This window comes from Labeo rohita, chromosome 22, assembly GCF_022985175.1.
Source record: "Labeo rohita strain BAU-BD-2019 chromosome 22, IGBB_LRoh.1.0, whole genome shotgun sequence".
NCBI lineage: Eukaryota > Metazoa > Chordata > Actinopteri > Cypriniformes > Cyprinidae > Labeo > Labeo rohita.
The window spans coordinates 43,708,911-43,727,087 of record NC_066890.1 but is presented as its reverse complement, the minus strand read 5'-3'; the positions used below and the strand labels follow the sequence as shown (position 1 = coordinate 43,727,087).

Below are 18,177 nucleotides of genomic sequence, written 5' to 3'. Positions count from 1 at the left end.
CACATGTGTGCGGCTTCTCTCCAGTGTGGAGTTTCATGTGATCATGAAGGCTTTCTTTTCGTTTGAAACTATTCCCACACTGATCACATGTATATGGCTTCGCTCTACTGTGGGTTTTCTTGTGTGCAATAAGGGTTCCTCTTTGTGTGAATCTCCTCCCACACTGATCACATGTGTATGGCTTCTCTTTACTGTGGGTGTTCTTGTGTGCAATAAGGGTTCCTCTTTGTGTAAAACTCTTCCCACACTGATCACATGTGTACGGCTTCTCTCCAGTGTGGATTTTCACGTGATCATGAAGGCTTTCTTTTCGTTTGAAATTCTTCCCACACTGATCACATGTATATGGCTTCTCTCTACTGTGGGTTTTCTTGTGTGCAGTAAGCGTTCCTCTTAGTGTGAAACTCTTCCCACACTTATCACATGTAAATGGCTTCTCTCTACTGTGGGTTTTCTTGTGTGCAATAAGCGTTCCTCTTTGTGTGAAACTCCTCCCACACTGATCACATGTGTATGGCTTCTCTCCAGTGTGGATCCTCATGTGTTCATTAAGGGTTGCCTTTTCTGCAAAACTCTTCCCACATTGATCACATGTGTGTGGCTTCTTCCCAGTGTGTCTATTCACGTGTTTCATAAGATTTCCTTTATTTGCAAAACTCTTCCCACACTGATCACATGTGTACAGCTTCTCTCCAGTGTGAATATTCATGTGGTCTTTAAGGTTTGCTTTATGCAGAAAGGTTTTCCCGCACTGATCACATGTATGTAGCTTCTCTCCAGTGTGGAATTTCATATGATCGTTGAGGTGTCTTTTTTGTCTGAAATTCTTCCCACACTGGTCACATGTGTGTGGCTTCTCCCCATTGTGGATATTCATGTGTTGATTAAGCGTTTCTTTTAGTCTGAAGCTCTTCCCGCATTGATCACATGTATACGGCTTCTCTCCAGTGTGGATCCTCTCATGTATTCTCAGATATTCTGACCGTTTAAATCTCTTGTCACAGTGTGAACATTTGTAAGGCGTTTCTGTAGTGTGAACTGTCTGGTGCACTTTCATCGCACCATATGTAAAAAAAGTCTTCCCACACTTGGAGCAAGCATGATCCTTCACACCGCTGTGTCTTTTCTGGTGTATCTTAAATGCAATCATCTGACTAAATCTCTTTCCACATAAATAACATAGGTAAGGCTTCTCCTTCATATGAGCTTTCATGTGGTCCTTTAGAAATGTTCTACTGCTTTGGTCACAGTTTTCTAGTCTCTCTCTAGAATGAGTAAGGAGATGATTTTTAAAAACATCACATTTTCTGAAACTCTTTCCACAATGATCACATGTGTACGGCTTCTCTCCAGTGTGGATTCTCATGTGTACATTAAGGGCTCCTTTTTGTGTGTAACTCTTCCCACACTTATCACATGCGTATGGCTTCTCTCCAGTGTGGATCCTCATGTGTACATTAAGGGCTCCTTTTTGCGTGTATCTCTTCCCACACTGAACACATGTGTACGGTTTCTCTCCAGTGTGGATCCACATGTGTTCGTTAAGAGTTTGCTTAAGTCTGAAACTCTTACCACACTGATTACATGTGTGCGGCTTCTCTCCAGTGTGGATCCTCATGTGTACATTAAGGGCTCCTTTTTGTCTGAAACTCTTCGTACACTGATCACATGTGTAGGGCTTCTCCCCAGTGTGTGTTTTTAGGTGTGCATCAAGGTATTCTTTTTGTGTGAAACTCTTCCCACACTGATCACATGTGTACGGTTTCTCTGCAGTGTGGATTTTCATGTGTTTTGTAAGGTATTTTTTTACTGTGAAAGTCTTTTCACACTGATCACATGTGTACAGTTTCTCTTCAAGGTGACATTTTATGTGAATATCAAGATTTTGCTTAAATGAGAGACTCTTTTCACACTCAGGCCGAATTTTGTCTCGTCTTGTCGATGAGGATGTTTCTTCTGTTTTTACATGATGGCTCTCCCTGTCTTTAATCAGTTCTTCAGTCTCCTTGTTCTCATCTGTCAAGTAAAGTAAAAATGTTTAGTAAAAAAGTTTTCAGAAAATCTTAAAAATAATAATAATAATAAATGTGAAAGTAAAAAAAAAAATGTGTAAAACTTGAGAAAACAGTAGTATGTATAAACATTTTAATGTATTTATATAAACTGGGTGCATTTATTATTATAAGTACTACTTTTAACATATTACAGACACAGGGTTTTTTTTTTTTTTTTTTTTTTTTTTTTTTTACAAAAAACGCAAGTCCATTTTACAAACCAGAGTTTTTCAAAATTTTAACATTTGTAAAAAATGTGAACCAGATTTAAACAAATATAAAAATTATTTTTTCCGTCGTAAAGAAATTATGTTTTTTTTTTTTAGGAAAACATGTCAGCATTTTTCTCCATCTAATGGATTGCTATGGTGCCCTGATTTTGAACTTCTAAAATGCAGTTTTAATGTGACTTCAAATGATCCCAAATGTGATTTCAATCCCAGCCGAGGTGGAAGGGTCCTATGTAGCGAAATTTTATTATTTTAATAAAAAATAATACAATTTATATACATTTTAATGCCAAACGCTCATCTTGTCTTACTCTGCCTGGACTGTTTTTTTCTGGTTCACGACAGTAGGGTATGTCGAAAACTCCCATCTCATGTTCTCCCTCAACTTCAAAATAATCTTATATCGCTGTTTTACCTATTTTGTTAAGTGTGTTTGAACTTCTTGGCATGTTGTTACGAAGCGGACTGGAGACAGATGGTAAGTAAAAACAAATCAGTTTATTTTGACAATGAGTTCCAGACAGGAGGATCCACAGGAGAGAATGCAGGTAAGTAAATACTTTGTAGAAATAGAGAAGGATAACTTGGCGATAATGCCGTAATCTTGTTTGAAGATGGATACAGACGATCAACGGACACAGACAATGGAGTGACGAAGACAACCACAACCACACACCACAATCCTGGAGAACGTAGAGGGAATCCTTAGGAACTGGAAGACACAGAGGGATCTAGGAGACAAATGGAGAAAGGTAAGTAACGCTAGAAATCGCTCAGAGTGAGATCTAGAAGTCCACTTCTCAAAAACGAGCTCGGACACTGATGGTGAGGTGGTGTGTGGTTTTATGTGGTGTGCTGATGAGGTCTTGAGTGATGTCAGGTGGTAGTGGTAGGTGCTCAGTATTCCAGTGATTGTGATCGTAGTGAGGGAGTGAAGGTGGAGCCTGGCGTGGATGTAACACATGTTTACTTTGCAAAGACTTCTGCAGCGATGTAGGATGGTTTTGAAATGATTTTTGAAGTCCAGGGAGAGAAAGGCAAGACTAGCATTTGAGATTAAAAAGTTTTTAAATTGTATTTTTTTAAATGAAAATAACCGATCGTTTCGTTAGATAAGACCCTTCTTCCTTGGCTGGTATTTTTGTGATTTTTTTTCTTAGAGACCAGGAGACGTTTTGGATATCTTGAAGCAGAAGTTTCTCTTTATTCAGATACTCGCTGCTTAGTGCTGCAGTCATTAAAGGCGTCTGATAAAATCTCAGCACAGCAGAGTATATAGGTTTGAAGGAGGAGGAGTACATAGAGGTGGAATCAATTTAAACAAAGCATGCAAATGTGGTACAGGAAAACAGCTCAGTAAAAGATTTTTCCCAGCCTTAATCTATTTAGCATACAAGTGTCATTCAAATGCATAGGTGCTAAACAAAAGGCACAGTTGTACCTTGAGCTTAGACTTCACACTTAACTTGGGAAAACCTGCCAGATGTTCACAAACTGCATAAAGACAAAAGGTTACTGTCTCAGGGCCTGGGCTGCCTGCTCTTAGACTGTCACAATATACGTAACTTTTTCAGTTCACGTTGTTATTGTCACATTTATGTCTGTTTGTCTTTTGGTTTCTCCCATTGTCTCCCCTCGATCTGTCTGTTTTGGTTTAACCCTTATTATCGTCATCCCCTACACCTGTGTTTGTAATTAGTCTCTCCCTTTATAAGTCTGCTTGTGTTTTGAGTTTGCTGTCGGTCCTTAATGTTATTTCAAAGTGTGTGGATGTACCGTTGTGTTCCTGCCTGTTCCTGCCTGATTCCTATGAAGATTTAGATTAAAGTGTTTGCTTGTATTGTATCTCGTTTCACGTCTTGTCCGTCCAGCACTGCACGTAACAGAAGGACCGACCGGTACAGTTTTTCCCTGGCGTTTCCCTGCTTTATTTTCCGCTTTTTTTTCTGAGTGTTTTGTTTTTCGTTATGGATAACCCCGCCGTCCTCCTCCTTCTCCTGGAGCTGGGGAATCGCTCTCTCGTGGACCACACTAGAGACTTCGTCCACCTCGTACCACTCACACACTACCCGGACAGCAGCCTTTGCACATTCTACCGTGCAGGACTGAACATCGCCACGAAAGCGCAGCTGTCCGGGGAGGGTCCACGAGAGAGCTTCGCCGGGTTCCCCCACTCAAGACCCAGAGCCCAGCCAACCAGCACCCCGACACGCGGAGTTTGAGCCCGAGCCCACCGCGGATGACGAGCCAGAGCCACGAGCGACAGAGTCAAAGATCGCCACAGAGCCAGAGCCTTACACGTCCGATCAGGTGCGAGAGCCGGCTACAACTACCACGACGGGGGAGTGCAAGATGGAGCAAGTGAGGGCTATGGAGAGCCCTGCCCACTGCACCACTGCTGGGGGTGAGCTAGAGAATGACTCTGGGGATTTAATTGACTCTTCTACAGAAGCTCTAGAAAATAACTCTGGGGATTTAATAGACTTCTTTACGGAAATATCTACCTGTCACGTTATACCTGCCTGGTATAGTCCAGAACTCCGCCTCGGCCCTCCGACCCTGCGGCTCCACCACGGCTCTCAGCGCCCTCGTCTCCATTGTCGCCCATCGGTCCACCAGCTCCACTGGGCTCCCTCGTCTTTTCGGCTCCGCCCTGGTCGGTCGTCGTCCCTCCGTCACCTCAGGACTCTGTTCGTCCGGCTGCGCCTCGTCACTCCGTCCCACCGGCTCCTAAGGACTCCTCCCTCCCTCTGGCACAGCCTCCATCCTCTGTCGCTCCGGCTCCGCCGCGGACCTCCGGATCTTCGCCTACGCCTTGGTCGCCAGAGCCTAGGGCTCCGCCTTGGCCCTCCGGATCCTCGGTGTCGCCCTGGATCTTCGGCTCTCCGTCTCCGCCTCGGGCTCCTCCGCCAGCGGCTCCGCCTCCGTCGGTCGGCCCCCTGGAGTCGTCAGCCTTTCCTCCACCATGGCTCCTCCCTCCGTCGGCTCCACCGTGGGTCGTCATCATGGCTGCGGTCTGGGTCTCCCTCTGCTTCTCCTGCTCCGGGTCCCTCCTGTTTCCTCCTTGGCTCCTTCCACCTTCGTCACCCCCCTGGACTATGTTATGTTTATTTGAACTGTCTGTCCGGCCATGGCCTCCTGAACCGCCCACCTACTCTCTTGTTTTTTTTTTTGTATGTTGTACGGCGCGAGACGCGCCTATTCGGAGGGGGGCGCAATGTCACATTTATGTCTGTTTGTCTTTTGGTTTCTCCCATTGTCTCCCCTCGATCTGTCTGTTTTGGTTTAACCCTTATTACCGTCATCCCCTACACCTGTGTTTGTAATTAGTCTCTCCCTTTATAAGTCTGCTTGTGTTTTGAGTTTGTTGTCGGTCCTTAACGTTATTTCAAAGTGTGTGGATGTACCGTTGTGTTCCTGCGTGTTCCTGCCTGTTCCTGCCTGATTCCTATGAAGATTTAGATTAAAGTGTTTGCTTGTATTGTATCTCGTTTCACGTCTCGTCCATCCAGCACTGCACGTAACAGTTATATTGGAACCTATAACAAATATGCATAGGATCAGCATATTTTAAACAGATTCTTAAATTTGTAATCCCACAGTATCATTTACAACCGCATTTGGGATTGTTTGAAGCCGCATTTAAACTGCATTTTGGAAGTTCAAAATCAGGGCACCATACCAGTCGATTATATGGAGAAAAATGCTGAAATGTTTTCCTCAAAAAACATAATTTCTTTACGACTGAAGAAAGAAAGACATGAACATCTTGGATGGCATAGGGGGTGAGTACATTATATGTGAATATTTGTTTTGAAAGTGGACTTCTTTAAGTACCATAGACACACTCCAGGATGGAGCAAACTGTAAGACTATATATTGTTAAGCCATCCTCTCAAACATGAATGTCCAGAATTCAGTCAGCAAGTGTGCACTAAGAAAAAAAAAAAATCAGCGATGACTTATTTGAATGCGTTTGATTGGTTATACATTCAACAGAATCTTGCGTGATTGGTTATAATTCACAATGCTGTAAAAACGCAAACTAAACATAACACATCACCACAAAGAACTACATTCTCGCCTGAAATACTTTTAAAACTACATTTCATGACACATAAACAGTAATATTTTAAAAGATTTATGCAAATATATGGTTGTTGAAATACAATGCTGCCTCACAAGCAGAGTCTTTCTAAGGGGCAAATTTTAACCCAGAACTTTATTTAGATCCTGGTCCCTGCGGTTGAAAACACACAGAGTACCGCCTAACTATTTCTTTGCGTAGAAGCTGTTAATAATAGTAGTGTTTTTTTTTTTTTTCACCTTGGAACCCTCAAAGAGAGGTGGAGGGGGGTTGTCGTTTGAGTTTTACTTTCATTGCTAATTAAGCTAATTAAGCAATCTAGCAATTGTTTGTTTTTAGTTTGTTTGAGTTTTCCCTCTTTTCCTCATATTCCTTTACTTTTAAATAGCCTGTAAATGTGTTGTGCGTATTTTACTTTCACTTTTAAATTAACAATATTAATGTAACGTAACAGGTTTTTTTTTAACAAAACAAATAAAAACACACCATGTTATATGCCTAATATAAAATAACACATAACTTACACAAAGTTTCAAAAAGTATACAAAACTGAAAATCAGTAAACAAACCAAATAATTAAGAAATAAGAATAAGAAAGCTTGGAAGCACAGCATACACTTTGAAGAACTATAACTTTTTTACAAAATTACACAGTATATATTTTGCATATATTTTTGACAGCATTAGTGACTTGTGCACTCTTAATGCCTTTAACCACAAGTGCTAGTATGCCACAATCCATCATATTCACCCAAGCTGAAAAGCTAAACCTCAACTCAATATAATCATCAAAACACTGAGCCACTGTAACTTGTAACTTCACGTCTTTTCAGTACTGCAGCTTTAACTGTTATTTCACAGCTTTAATGATTTTTTCTAAATGCAGCCACAAATCTGATGCACTGCTTGAAGTTTTATAAAAGTAGTGAAGAATTAAGAATAAACACCAACCTATTTGTTCTTCAGTATCTTCCTGTTTTATTCTGCAGGGTTCTGAATCAGTCATGTTTTCACCTTTTTTTATAAACTGTTGTGGGAGGAGCTGAACTGTTGGTAAATCCCTCTGCGGCTGAAGGAGCAGATCTGCCAAAATCAAAAATTAATAAGTTTTCAAACTGATGCTTTTATTAATTCACACACTTAAATCATGTTGTTTATGTTTATCAATTTATCAAAATCAAAATTATCTTTCAAGACTTTCTAACATTTGACAGATAAGTGCATAACCACAAAGTGCAAGTTATATGCTGAGGAAAACTTATCAGAGGCAATAACCAGCAAATGCATTAACCAAAGTACAACAGAGCAAGATGTGGTAAACACTCATGCTTTTTTATTTGAAGTGCTTAAAAAAAAAAACCTTTCGGTAAAACCTTAAAAAAACCTAAACTTTTAAAACCTTAAAAAAAAAGCATTCTCATGTTTCGGACAAATTCAGCTAACTACAACAAGATCGCTATCGACCAATAATTTCTTCTAATGATTGGATCAATTTGCCAATCTCAGAAACCTCATGTAAAAGATGCACAACTGCTGTGGGGAGTATGGCATGACATGCATCAGTGCTGTCTCGATAAATGTTTTTTTTTTTTTATATAAATTTGATTACTTAGTTTCTCATCCTTTTTTTATCTGAATGTTTGAACATCTTTAGTAAGCTTGAGTTGAGTAGCTTTCCCTCTTCAGGGAAAGATGATAATGAAAAACATAGATCTTGAGCACCTCCTAGTGGCTATTATATAAATATATTTATGTATATTTATGTGACATTGCTTAACTTAAAATATACAAAAGCTTAACACAAAGTATTCTGATAAGAGTTTTTCAGCGTGGAAAAAAACTGTATATGACAATGTTCTCAAAAAAAAAAAAAATAAATAAATAAAGTAAAGTAATAATAGTAATAATAATAATAATAATAATAATAATATATATATATATATACAGTACTGTGCAAAAGTCTTAGGCCACTAGTATTTTCATCAGCTAAAAAATGGTTTAAAGTCAGTTAAAGTCGGTCTTTTACTGTAGTGTGTCAGTAGGAAATATCAGATTACATTTCCAAACATTCATTTTGCCATTAATCATAATAATCCAGAGAGATTTTTGTTTGCACAAGGAGTCTGACAACGACATATATACATATATAATTATATAGTAATTATTTATATATATATATATATATATATATATATAATTACTGAAAATACCTAAAAGGCGTGCTTGTAACATGTTTTCTTCAGCCAGTTGAAATATGGTACCCTTGCATGTGTGCACATGAACAGTATTTTACCACCTCCACCTTATTTTGAGCCAGAAAATCCCCATGTTAACAATCATACAAACAAACAACAACACAGAAAGTCATTCCGGCCTCAATAAATTCAACAGTAGTTTCTCACATTGATGAAAATAAGGGACACTCAAAATATTTGTACTGTACTGTTTAGCCTATCTATGTACAATTTAATTCCAAAAAGAACTAATTCTTCACCAGTCGTGTAGTAATAACTAGGGAGATGGGTTTGTGATTTCAGTACAACATATCTACAGTAGTCAACATTTTAAGTGGATCAAAAAAGTCCATCAAAGCAGTCCTAAGACAAGAACGGGTATTGTTTTAGTTTTAGGGCAACTTTGATGAAAAGTTGATGATCCACTTCAAATGTTGACTACTGTACACCAATGCATAACAAATCTCATCAACCTCTTGCTGTGACGCGGGAGCGACCAGCCGGCCGAGTATTCTGCTGGTACTTAACGCCTTCATCAAACGTTCGCAAAACAAACAGAGATGTATCAAAAAAAAAAAAAAAAAAAGAATCATTTTCAATTTAGAGTTTTATTCGTTTTGTTTGGGTGGTCATGCGGCGTATGCCTGCACATACGGGACAAAATTAAGGTCTTAAATACTTGACGTTTTATTGCATGATAATTGCGTGATAATAATTGTGTAATTGCGTGATAATTCGGAATGGTTGGCAACCCCACTGCTAGGCTAAATGTTTATTTCAGTTAGCAGACGCCAGAAAGGACGCACAAATAGAGCTGTACCACATTAAAACAACATAGAAATGACACTGTAAAATGTCGGTTTAACAAGCTGTATTTTTATAATTGTATAACTAAACGAATTGTCTCACCTCAGAAGACTGTGTTTTGACGCTAGTGGTAACTACTACTTCTTTTGTGTTTGGTAGTTGGCAAACCAGCTTTAGGTGCGATTCCGCCAACTACTGGGATGGAGTGTGAACCCTCGATGAACGGAGTGAATAATCAAAGCAAATAAAAATAATCATAATCATAATAATAAAATAAATATATCCTGTTATTTAAACCTGTATCTCTAATTTTTTTTTAGAAATAAATCATACACCTTTAACTGTTTCTGTGCATTTCTGAAATATAGTTAAATAAAATGACACTGATTTCCATATCTCTTAGTTTTTTTCTCGCTAGTTTCTTTCCTTATATATGCTTCACAATGTAATAAAACATATGTTCCTCAGCAGTAACTGCAGTGATCTGACACATCTTTTTTACTATAATGCGCAGGGAATACTAGTGGTTTTTCTTTATAGTTTTAGAGGGACCTAATGCACCTCGGAGAAACAGGCGTGCCGAAAGGTTTTTTATTGGTGAAAGGCCATCCAGCCTTAACCACACATATAGGATGCGAAGGACGTGATCGAAGGACACAAAACTAAGGCTGTCTTCCAAGGATCTTCAACATGAAATGGCCTTCAGGGCCAGTGCATGCCTATATGTGGCAGTACAGTGAGGAGTGTAAAAAAAAGAGATATACTTTTTAATGTTATTTATTTTCTTGGAGATTTATGGCATGCCCAGCCATACGTGACATGAGAAATTTAGCTACTTTTTGTTGTAAGCAGTTGGCAACACTGCAAACAGGAACGGAACAAAAATCAATACAAAAATCAAAGCATCATCAGATTTAGAACAAAATTCTATGTAAGAATAAAATGTTTTGGGAGAAACATCATCTTTAAGTTGATCTGAATCTCATACCTGAATCTGCTAGTCTTAAAGATTAACTTTATTTACTGTATTTTTTGTCCTGTCCCTCATAACAGCTGTTTGAGGCAGATTTATACATGTATGTTTGTAGCATCATGTCACATTAAGTGAGAACACCTTGAACGTGCTTGATCTAAAGATAAACTGCTTACTGTGATTTTAGACATTTGTTTCTTGTATGATTAAGTAAAGACGACGACGTAGCAAAACTTTTCCCACACGGAGGGCAGCGGTACAGCTTCTCTCTGTGAATTTTCATGTGACCCTTAAGATGTCCATTTCGGGCAAAACTCTTCCCACAATGATCACACGTGAAAGGCTTTTCTCCAGTGTGGACCCTCTCATGTGTTTTCAGATGTTCTGACTGACTGAAACTCTTCTCACAGTGTGAACACTTGTAAGGTTTTTCTCCAGTGTGAATTCTCTGGTGCCGTTTCAGTTGACCACTATCAAAAAAGACATTCCCACACTCAAAGCACATATGATTCTTCACACCGCTGTGTCTTTTCTGGTGCTTTTTTAAAGCAGCCAACTCAGCAAAACACTTTCCACACAAAGAACATATGTGAGGCTTCTCCTTTGTATGAACTTTCAGGTGGTTCTTCAGGGCGTCTGTCCTAAAAAATTGTTTACCACACTGATCACAGTTATATGGTCTTTTTCCAGAATGATAACGCAGATGTAATTTAAAGGTGTTCGCCTTACTGAAACTCTTCCCACACTGATCACATGAGTACGGCTTCTCTCCAGTGTGGATTTTCATGTGTTCCTTCAGGCCTGTTTTTTGTGTGAAACTTTTCCCACATTGATCACATGTGTGTGGCCTCTCTTGAGTGTGGATTTTCCTGTGAACTTGAATTTGTTTTTGTGAGAAACTCTTTCCACACTGAGGGCAGGTTACAGACGTTTGGACTCTTCTTTGACTCTTCTTCGATTTTTCACCAGTGTTGACATGATGTTTCTCCTCAGCTTCACTCTCCTCATTCTCTTCCATCAGGTCTAAAATTAAAGTAGGAAAGTTTTATTTTCAGTTAATGTGAAAAGACAAATGTGGAGGAAAGGATATAAATCTCAACCCTGATGTAACAGCAGAAAGAACAAAACAGTTATACAATGACTATTCTAATTAATAATTAGATTTACCAGTATTTTATATTTAACAATTTTTCCTCAACCAGTAATCAATCAATTATCCAAAACCCACTAGAACAGTGTTATATATATATATATAGCTTGTGTACTTACATTGCATCCCAAATGTTTCCAAGAATGTTTAAATTAGTGTCTTACTGAAACTCTTTGCATTGGGTCGCCTATCAAAACCATTTCCTGTTTTATTTAGTAGAAATCACAGAAACACCAAAGACGTTTTAATATACTATGCATTTTATTAGACAGCTGTTTACATACATTCATTGAGTGAAAACTAATCATTGCTATACAGTTCAACACTGTAAGTCTTATTGTTTAAATCTCGTTTTTTTGTACCATGTTTCTTGTACCATGTACCATGCTTGCTTCCATTTCCTTACACACACCACTTGAACCTAAAATGATCATTTATGAAGTTCGAAAAGGTTGAAGCGAATTACAAGGTTGTACGTAGTGAGCTGTGTTTACATTATTCTCACTTCATAAAAGCATTCTCAGCCAAGGTGCAAATACATTTAACCACTTACATAACTCAAGTAACCCTTTTTCACCAGGCACCGTGAGAGTGATTGGAGGGAAGCTGACTCTCTAAGCTTTTGACTTGGTCTCATGGTACATCGACGCCACATGCCGACCAGACCGTGCAGCGCTAACTAACATCGGCATCCAAACATGCCAAATGTTCTCAAGACTGCTGGCTACATGAAAGAGTAGTTTGTAAATTATTATTTTTGTCTCCTGTGTGTCATGAAACACCTTTTATTTTTGACACAAAGTTAGTGTATTGATGAGTTCTAAACAGAAGAGAAATCCTGAAGAAGAAAATTCAATTTCCTCAAAGTTTATTTTAACAAACTCCAAAAGTTGAAAAATCAATAAAAGATACTGATTAATCTGAGAAACAACCAACAACTAGTTGCTGAATCATTCTAGTAATCTCTGATTAAACAGTTATCAAAATAATTACTTGATGCAGCCCCCTGGAAGTACAGGATCAGAACTTCAACTACTTACTGTAATTTCAGACATGCAGACATGTAATTTATGGCAAATTAGAGAAGATAATTGAGTGAATTTCTCCCCACATGAATGGCAGTAATACGGCTTCTCTCCAGTGTGGATCCTTTCATGCATCTGTAGATGTGTTGACCGTTTGAATCTCTTGTCACAGTGTGAACACTTGTAAGGTGTTTCTGTAGTGTGAACTGTCTGGTGCTGTTTCACTTCACTATCAGTAAAAAAAGCCTTTCCACACTCAGAGCAAACATGATCCTTCACACCGCTGTGTCTTTTCTGGTGATATTTTAAAGCAGACAGCTCACTAAAACTCTTTCCACACAAAGAACACGCATGAGGCTTTTCCTTTGCATGCACTTTAAGGTGCTTCTTCAGGGCACCTGTCGTAAAAAACTGTTTACCGCAACGGTCACAGTTATATTGTCTTTCTCTAGAATGAGTAAGCAGATGAACTTTAAAAACACTTGATTTTCTGAAACTCTTCCCACATTTATCACATATGTGTGGCTTTTCTCCAGTGTGGATTTTCATGTGTTTGTTAAGGTTTCCTTTTTGTGCAAAACTCTTCCCACACTGATCACATGTATGTGGCTTTTCTCCCGTGTGGATTCTCATGTGATCATTAAGGGTTCCTTTAAGTCGGAAGCTCTTCCCACAATGATCACATGCATGTGGCTTCTCTCCAGTGTGGATCCTCTCATGTATTTTCATATATATTAACCGTTTGAATCTCTTGTCACAGTGTAAGCACTTGTAAGGTGTTTCTGTAGTGTGAACTGTCTTGTGTAGTTTCAGGTCACTATCTGTAAAAAAAGTCTTCCCACACTCAGAGCAAGCATAATCCCTCACACCACTATGTCTTTTTTGGTGTATTTTTAATGCGACCATCTGACTAAAACTCTTTCCGCATAAATGACACACGTAAGGCCTCTCTTTTGTATGAACTTTCAGGTCGAATTTTTTTTTACTGCATTGGTCAGAGTTATATTGTGTTTTTCTAGAATGAGTAGACAGATGTACTTTAAAAACCCTTAAATTCTTGAAAATCTTCCCACATTGCTCACATGTGAATGGCTTCACTCCAGTATGGGTTTTCTTGTGTTGATACAGGGTTCCTCTTCGAGTAAAACTCCTCCCACACTGATCACATGTGTACGGCTTCTCTCCAGTGTGGATTTTCATGTGATCATGAAGGCTTTCTTTTCGTTTGAAACTCTTTCCACACTGATCACAAGTAAACGGCTTCTCTCTACTGTGGGTTTTCATGTGTTCATAAAGGGTTCCTCTTTGTGTGAAACTCTTCCCACACTGATCACATGTGTACGGCTTCTCTCCAGTGTGGATCCTCATGTGTTCATTAAGGGTTGCCCTTTCTGCAAAACTTTTCCCACACTGATCACATGTGTGTGGCTTCACCCCAGTGTGGCTTTTCATGTGTTTGATGAGGTTTCCTTTATGTGCAAAATGCCTGTCACATTGATCACATGAATGTGGCCTCTCTCCAGTGTGAATATTCATGTGGTCTTTAAGGTTTCCTTTTTCTAAGAAACCCTTCCCACACTGATCACATGTGTGTAACTTCTCTCCAGTGTGGATTTTCATGTGTTTGTTAAGGTTTCCTTTTTGTCTGAAATTCTTCCCACAGTGAACACATGTGTGCGGCTTCTCTCCATTGTGGATATTCATATGTTGATTAAGCATTTCTTTTAGTCTGAAGCTCTTCCCACATTGATCACATGTATACGGCTTCTCTCCAGTGTGGATCCTCTGATGTATTTGCAGATATGTTGACCTTTTGAATCTCTTGTCACAGTGTGAGCACTTGTAAGGTGTTTCTGTAGTGTGAACTGTCTGGTGCACTTTCATTGCACCGTATGTAAAAAAAGTCTTCCCACACTCAGAGCAAGCATGATCCTTCACACCGCTGTGTCTTTTTTGGTGTATTTTTAATGCAACCATCTGACCAAAACTCTTTCCACATAAATAACATACAAAAGGCTTTTCCTTTATATGAACTTTCAGGCGGTCCTTCACGAAATCTGCCCTATTTTTTCTTTTACCATTTTGGTGACCATTTTCTTGTCTTTCTCTAGAATGAGTAAGCAGATGTTTTTTAAAACCACCGTATTTTCTGAAACTCTTTCCACACTGATTACATGTGTACGGCTTCTCTCCAGTGTGGATCCTTATGTGTTCGTCAAGTGGTTGCTTAAGTCTGAAACTCTTCCCACAATGATTACATTTGTGCGGCTTCTCTCCAGTGTGGATCCTCATGTGTACATTAAGGGCTCCTTTCTGAGTGAAACTCTTCCCACACTGATCACATGTGTAGGGCTTCTCTCCAGTGTGGGTTTTTAGGTGTGCATCACGGTATCCTTTTTGTGTGAAACTCTTCCCACACTGATCACATGTGTACGGCTTCTCTCCAGTATGAATCCTTGTGTGTTCGATAAGGGTAGCTTTTAGTCTGAAGCTCTTCCCACACTGACTGCATGTGTAGGGCTTCTCTCCAGTGTGGATTTTCATGTGTTGTTTAAGGGTTGCTTTTAGTCTGAAGCTCCTTCTACATTGACCACATGTGTACGGCTTCTCCCCAGCATGGATATCCATGTGTTTTTTAAGGATTACTTTTAGTCTGAAGCTCTTCCCACATTGAGTACATGTGTATGGCTTTTCCCCTGTGTGGATATTCATGTGCTTTGTAAGGTTTCCTTTTATTGTGAAAGTCTTTTCACACTGATCACATTTGTACAGCATCCCATCAAGATGACAATTTATGTGAATATCAAGATTTTGCTTGCATGGGGATGTTTCTTCAGTTTTTACATGATGGTTCTCCCCCTCTTCAATCAGTTCTTCAATCTCCTTGTTCGCTTTAATCAGGTCTAAAATTAAAGTAAAAAAGTATAGTTAAAAAATAAGTTTTCAGAAAATCTTAAAAGGAAAAAAAAAGGAAAAGGACATGTGAAACTTGAGATAACAGTAGGTACAGTAATTGGGTACTATGTTTTTAACTAATTATTATTTTTTTAAAACATTACAGACACAGGCTTTGGAATGAGAACTATTACTAAATGTTCCCTGGTTCACTTAGATAATGGGAATGAGCATTGTGTTAGTTACTAATGAAGGGAGGAAGAGCAGAGAGAGTTAGTGCCCTGAAATGGGGTTGAAAGCACCTTAGGCACATAGCCTATTGTCAGTCTAAGGAAGGGGTGTTCAATCCTGCTCCTGGAGGGCCACTGTCCTTCAGAGTTTAGGTTCAACCCCAATTAATCACACCTGAACAAGCTAAACAAGGTCTTACTAGACATACTATAAACTTCCACGTAGGCGTGTTGAGGCAAGTTGGAGCTAAACTCTGCAGGACAGTAGCCCTCCTGGACCAAGGTTGGACTCCTCAGGTCTAAGGAAATCTTTACTGTCATTAGGGCCAAACTTGAGCCAGGACGAGTCAACTGAAGAAGCCTGCAAGTTGCTCACTCACTTAAGTGAAGCCAAAGTCAGTAGGAGGGCAGTCTTTAGTAAGAGAGAGATCGAAGGTTGGTCATCTTGAGCAACTCAAAAGGAGGGCCTCATAGAGCCTTAAATATCATGGACAAACTCCATGATGGAACCGAATGTAAGCCACCTTCTCAAATGTGAATCTTAAAAATGGTCTGTGATGGGGGCTATCTGAATATGAAATCATGCATCTTTCAGATCCACCAATAAACCAATCCCCTGGGAGTATTCACAAGTGGATTTGCTTCAAGAGTAGCTTTTTATATGGATGCTTTTTCAGGGTGCAGTTCAGATGTCTCAAATCGAGGATGGGCCTGAGGCTGCTATCCTTCTTTGAAATTAAGAAGTAGTGACTGTAAAAGCTTAAATCGCTGTGGCCTGTGGGGGCTCTTTCCACAGCACCCTTTGCTAGCAGGGTTTAGACTTCAGCTCGGAGGACATGGGCATCATTTTCCCAAGACCAAAGTGTAAACCATGCCCCAAAGCGCGGGGGTTTGAGGGTAGTCCAGCCTTGGGGGAAATTAACCTCCCCGGTCTTGGAGCATCAAAGCTGCTGGGGCTGCTCAGGGTCCAGCTCAAACTTAGGTTGGGGCCTCTGGCGCTTCGGAAAGGGATAGCACTTAACCAGGCAGAAACCTTGTTACACTTCAGGTTCTGCCTCTGGCTTTGGTTGAGCAGGCACTGACAATGGTTTAGGGTGCTGCTGAGTCATGTCACTTTGGATCGACTAGAAGCAGTAGAAGAACTGGCTCACTTGGAGAGGAATGAAGTGTTAGGCTTGGGCTGAGCAGTGTCTGGAATCTAGTCTGGAGTGCTACTGGGTAAATGACAGCTTGGGGTGACTCAAGGCAGCAAAAGAACTAGCCATTTAGGAAGGAAATGGTGCACTACTTGTGATGATTTCTGGTTGTAAAACGATCAGAAAAGCCATCCATTGCAGAACCAAGGGTCCAAACAGAGACACAAGGGAATGAAGTAGGACCGACTTGTTGTCCTTGAGCTCTGTTAAATTCAGCCAAAGATCTTGCCACGACAGCCTTGTGGGCAGCACGCCAACATATGGCACGGTTGTGCTTCCGGCATCTTGAGTCAGAATCCCGGCTCACAGACCGTTCCCGATCCCATCCCCCCTCTGTCTCTCTCTCCCACTCACTTCCTGTCAAATCCCCACTGTCCTATCAAATGAAAGGCAAAAAACTCATCACCTGGCTGCTTTGGCTGTAGTCCTCCATGGTGTCCAACTATTCAAATCCTCAAAGATACCAAACCGTTTGCACCATACTAGGGCACTGGTTACTGTAGGGAAAGTGATATATGCTGTATTTGGGCCAGTGTGAGCTCACTCTGTTCATTCTGGCCAGCGACATTCAAGATTCAAATTGCAGTTTCAAAGTGCTCTACACGATTCCAGCCCAGGCACCCCACCCGCCATCGATTAGCTTAGAGTGGTCAGTGTTTCTCTCACACATGCAAAGAGAAGGAGAGCACGTAAAATTGATGTGCTACATGTAGATTTTATTCTTTTGTAGTAGGTGGAACTATTTGTGCAAACGGTACTCTCTTTGGCTGGCACTCACCTATTATGTCACTGTTTTGATTTTAGCAAGTAAGGTTCAAGGGAACGCAGACAACTTTAAAATTCATTAACAAAGCAGCTCATCAGACCTCAGTGCATTTTATATTGTTATTAGTAGTAGTAGTATAATTAGTTGTATTATTTTTTTTTTCTTCAGAAAAACTGAATGACCAACAGTGACTCCACCAGTCCTAAGTTCTATTAAAATGACAAATTGTCACCTTATAAGGTTCTGTTTGAATCCTGAGCACTTTTGAGATATTGAGCTTCAAAGTTTTTGCGTTCCATAGACTTCCGTAGATAGAACCATTTTTGTTTTCTAAAAAGAGACCCAAAATGTACACAGCTTACAAAAGAAACATCACACAATGTAAATAAGTTGTCACAGAATATGTCAATAACTCAAAAATGTCAGATGGAACCTTATAATTCTAAGGTGACGAAATATGCACTCATACATTTTCATTTATACATGTTTTAGTTTTAATTCCTTGCTTCTATCATAAAAATGCTTGAATG

General features: G+C 39.7%; 1 protein-coding gene across 1 annotated transcript in view; it reads right to left on the bottom strand.

The window, feature by feature from the left end:
- The window catches only part of LOC127153407 (zinc finger protein 850), a 50,064-nt gene that overhangs the window by 30,407 nt on the left and 1,480 nt on the right, over positions 1 to 18,177 (bottom strand). The window contains exons 3-8 of the mRNA XM_051094462.1: positions 13,643 to 15,463; positions 10,560 to 11,408; positions 7,386 to 7,454; positions 5,692 to 5,732; positions 2,700 to 3,015; positions 4 to 2,016 (exon numbers count right to left, since the gene is read on the bottom strand). Of these exons, the coding sequence (XP_050950419.1) occupies positions 4 to 2,016; positions 2,700 to 3,015; positions 5,692 to 5,732; positions 7,386 to 7,454; positions 10,560 to 11,408; positions 13,643 to 15,463 (5,109 nt within the window). The remainder of the gene's footprint in view (positions 1 to 3; positions 2,017 to 2,699; positions 3,016 to 5,691; positions 5,733 to 7,385; positions 7,455 to 10,559; positions 11,409 to 13,642; positions 15,464 to 18,177) is intronic.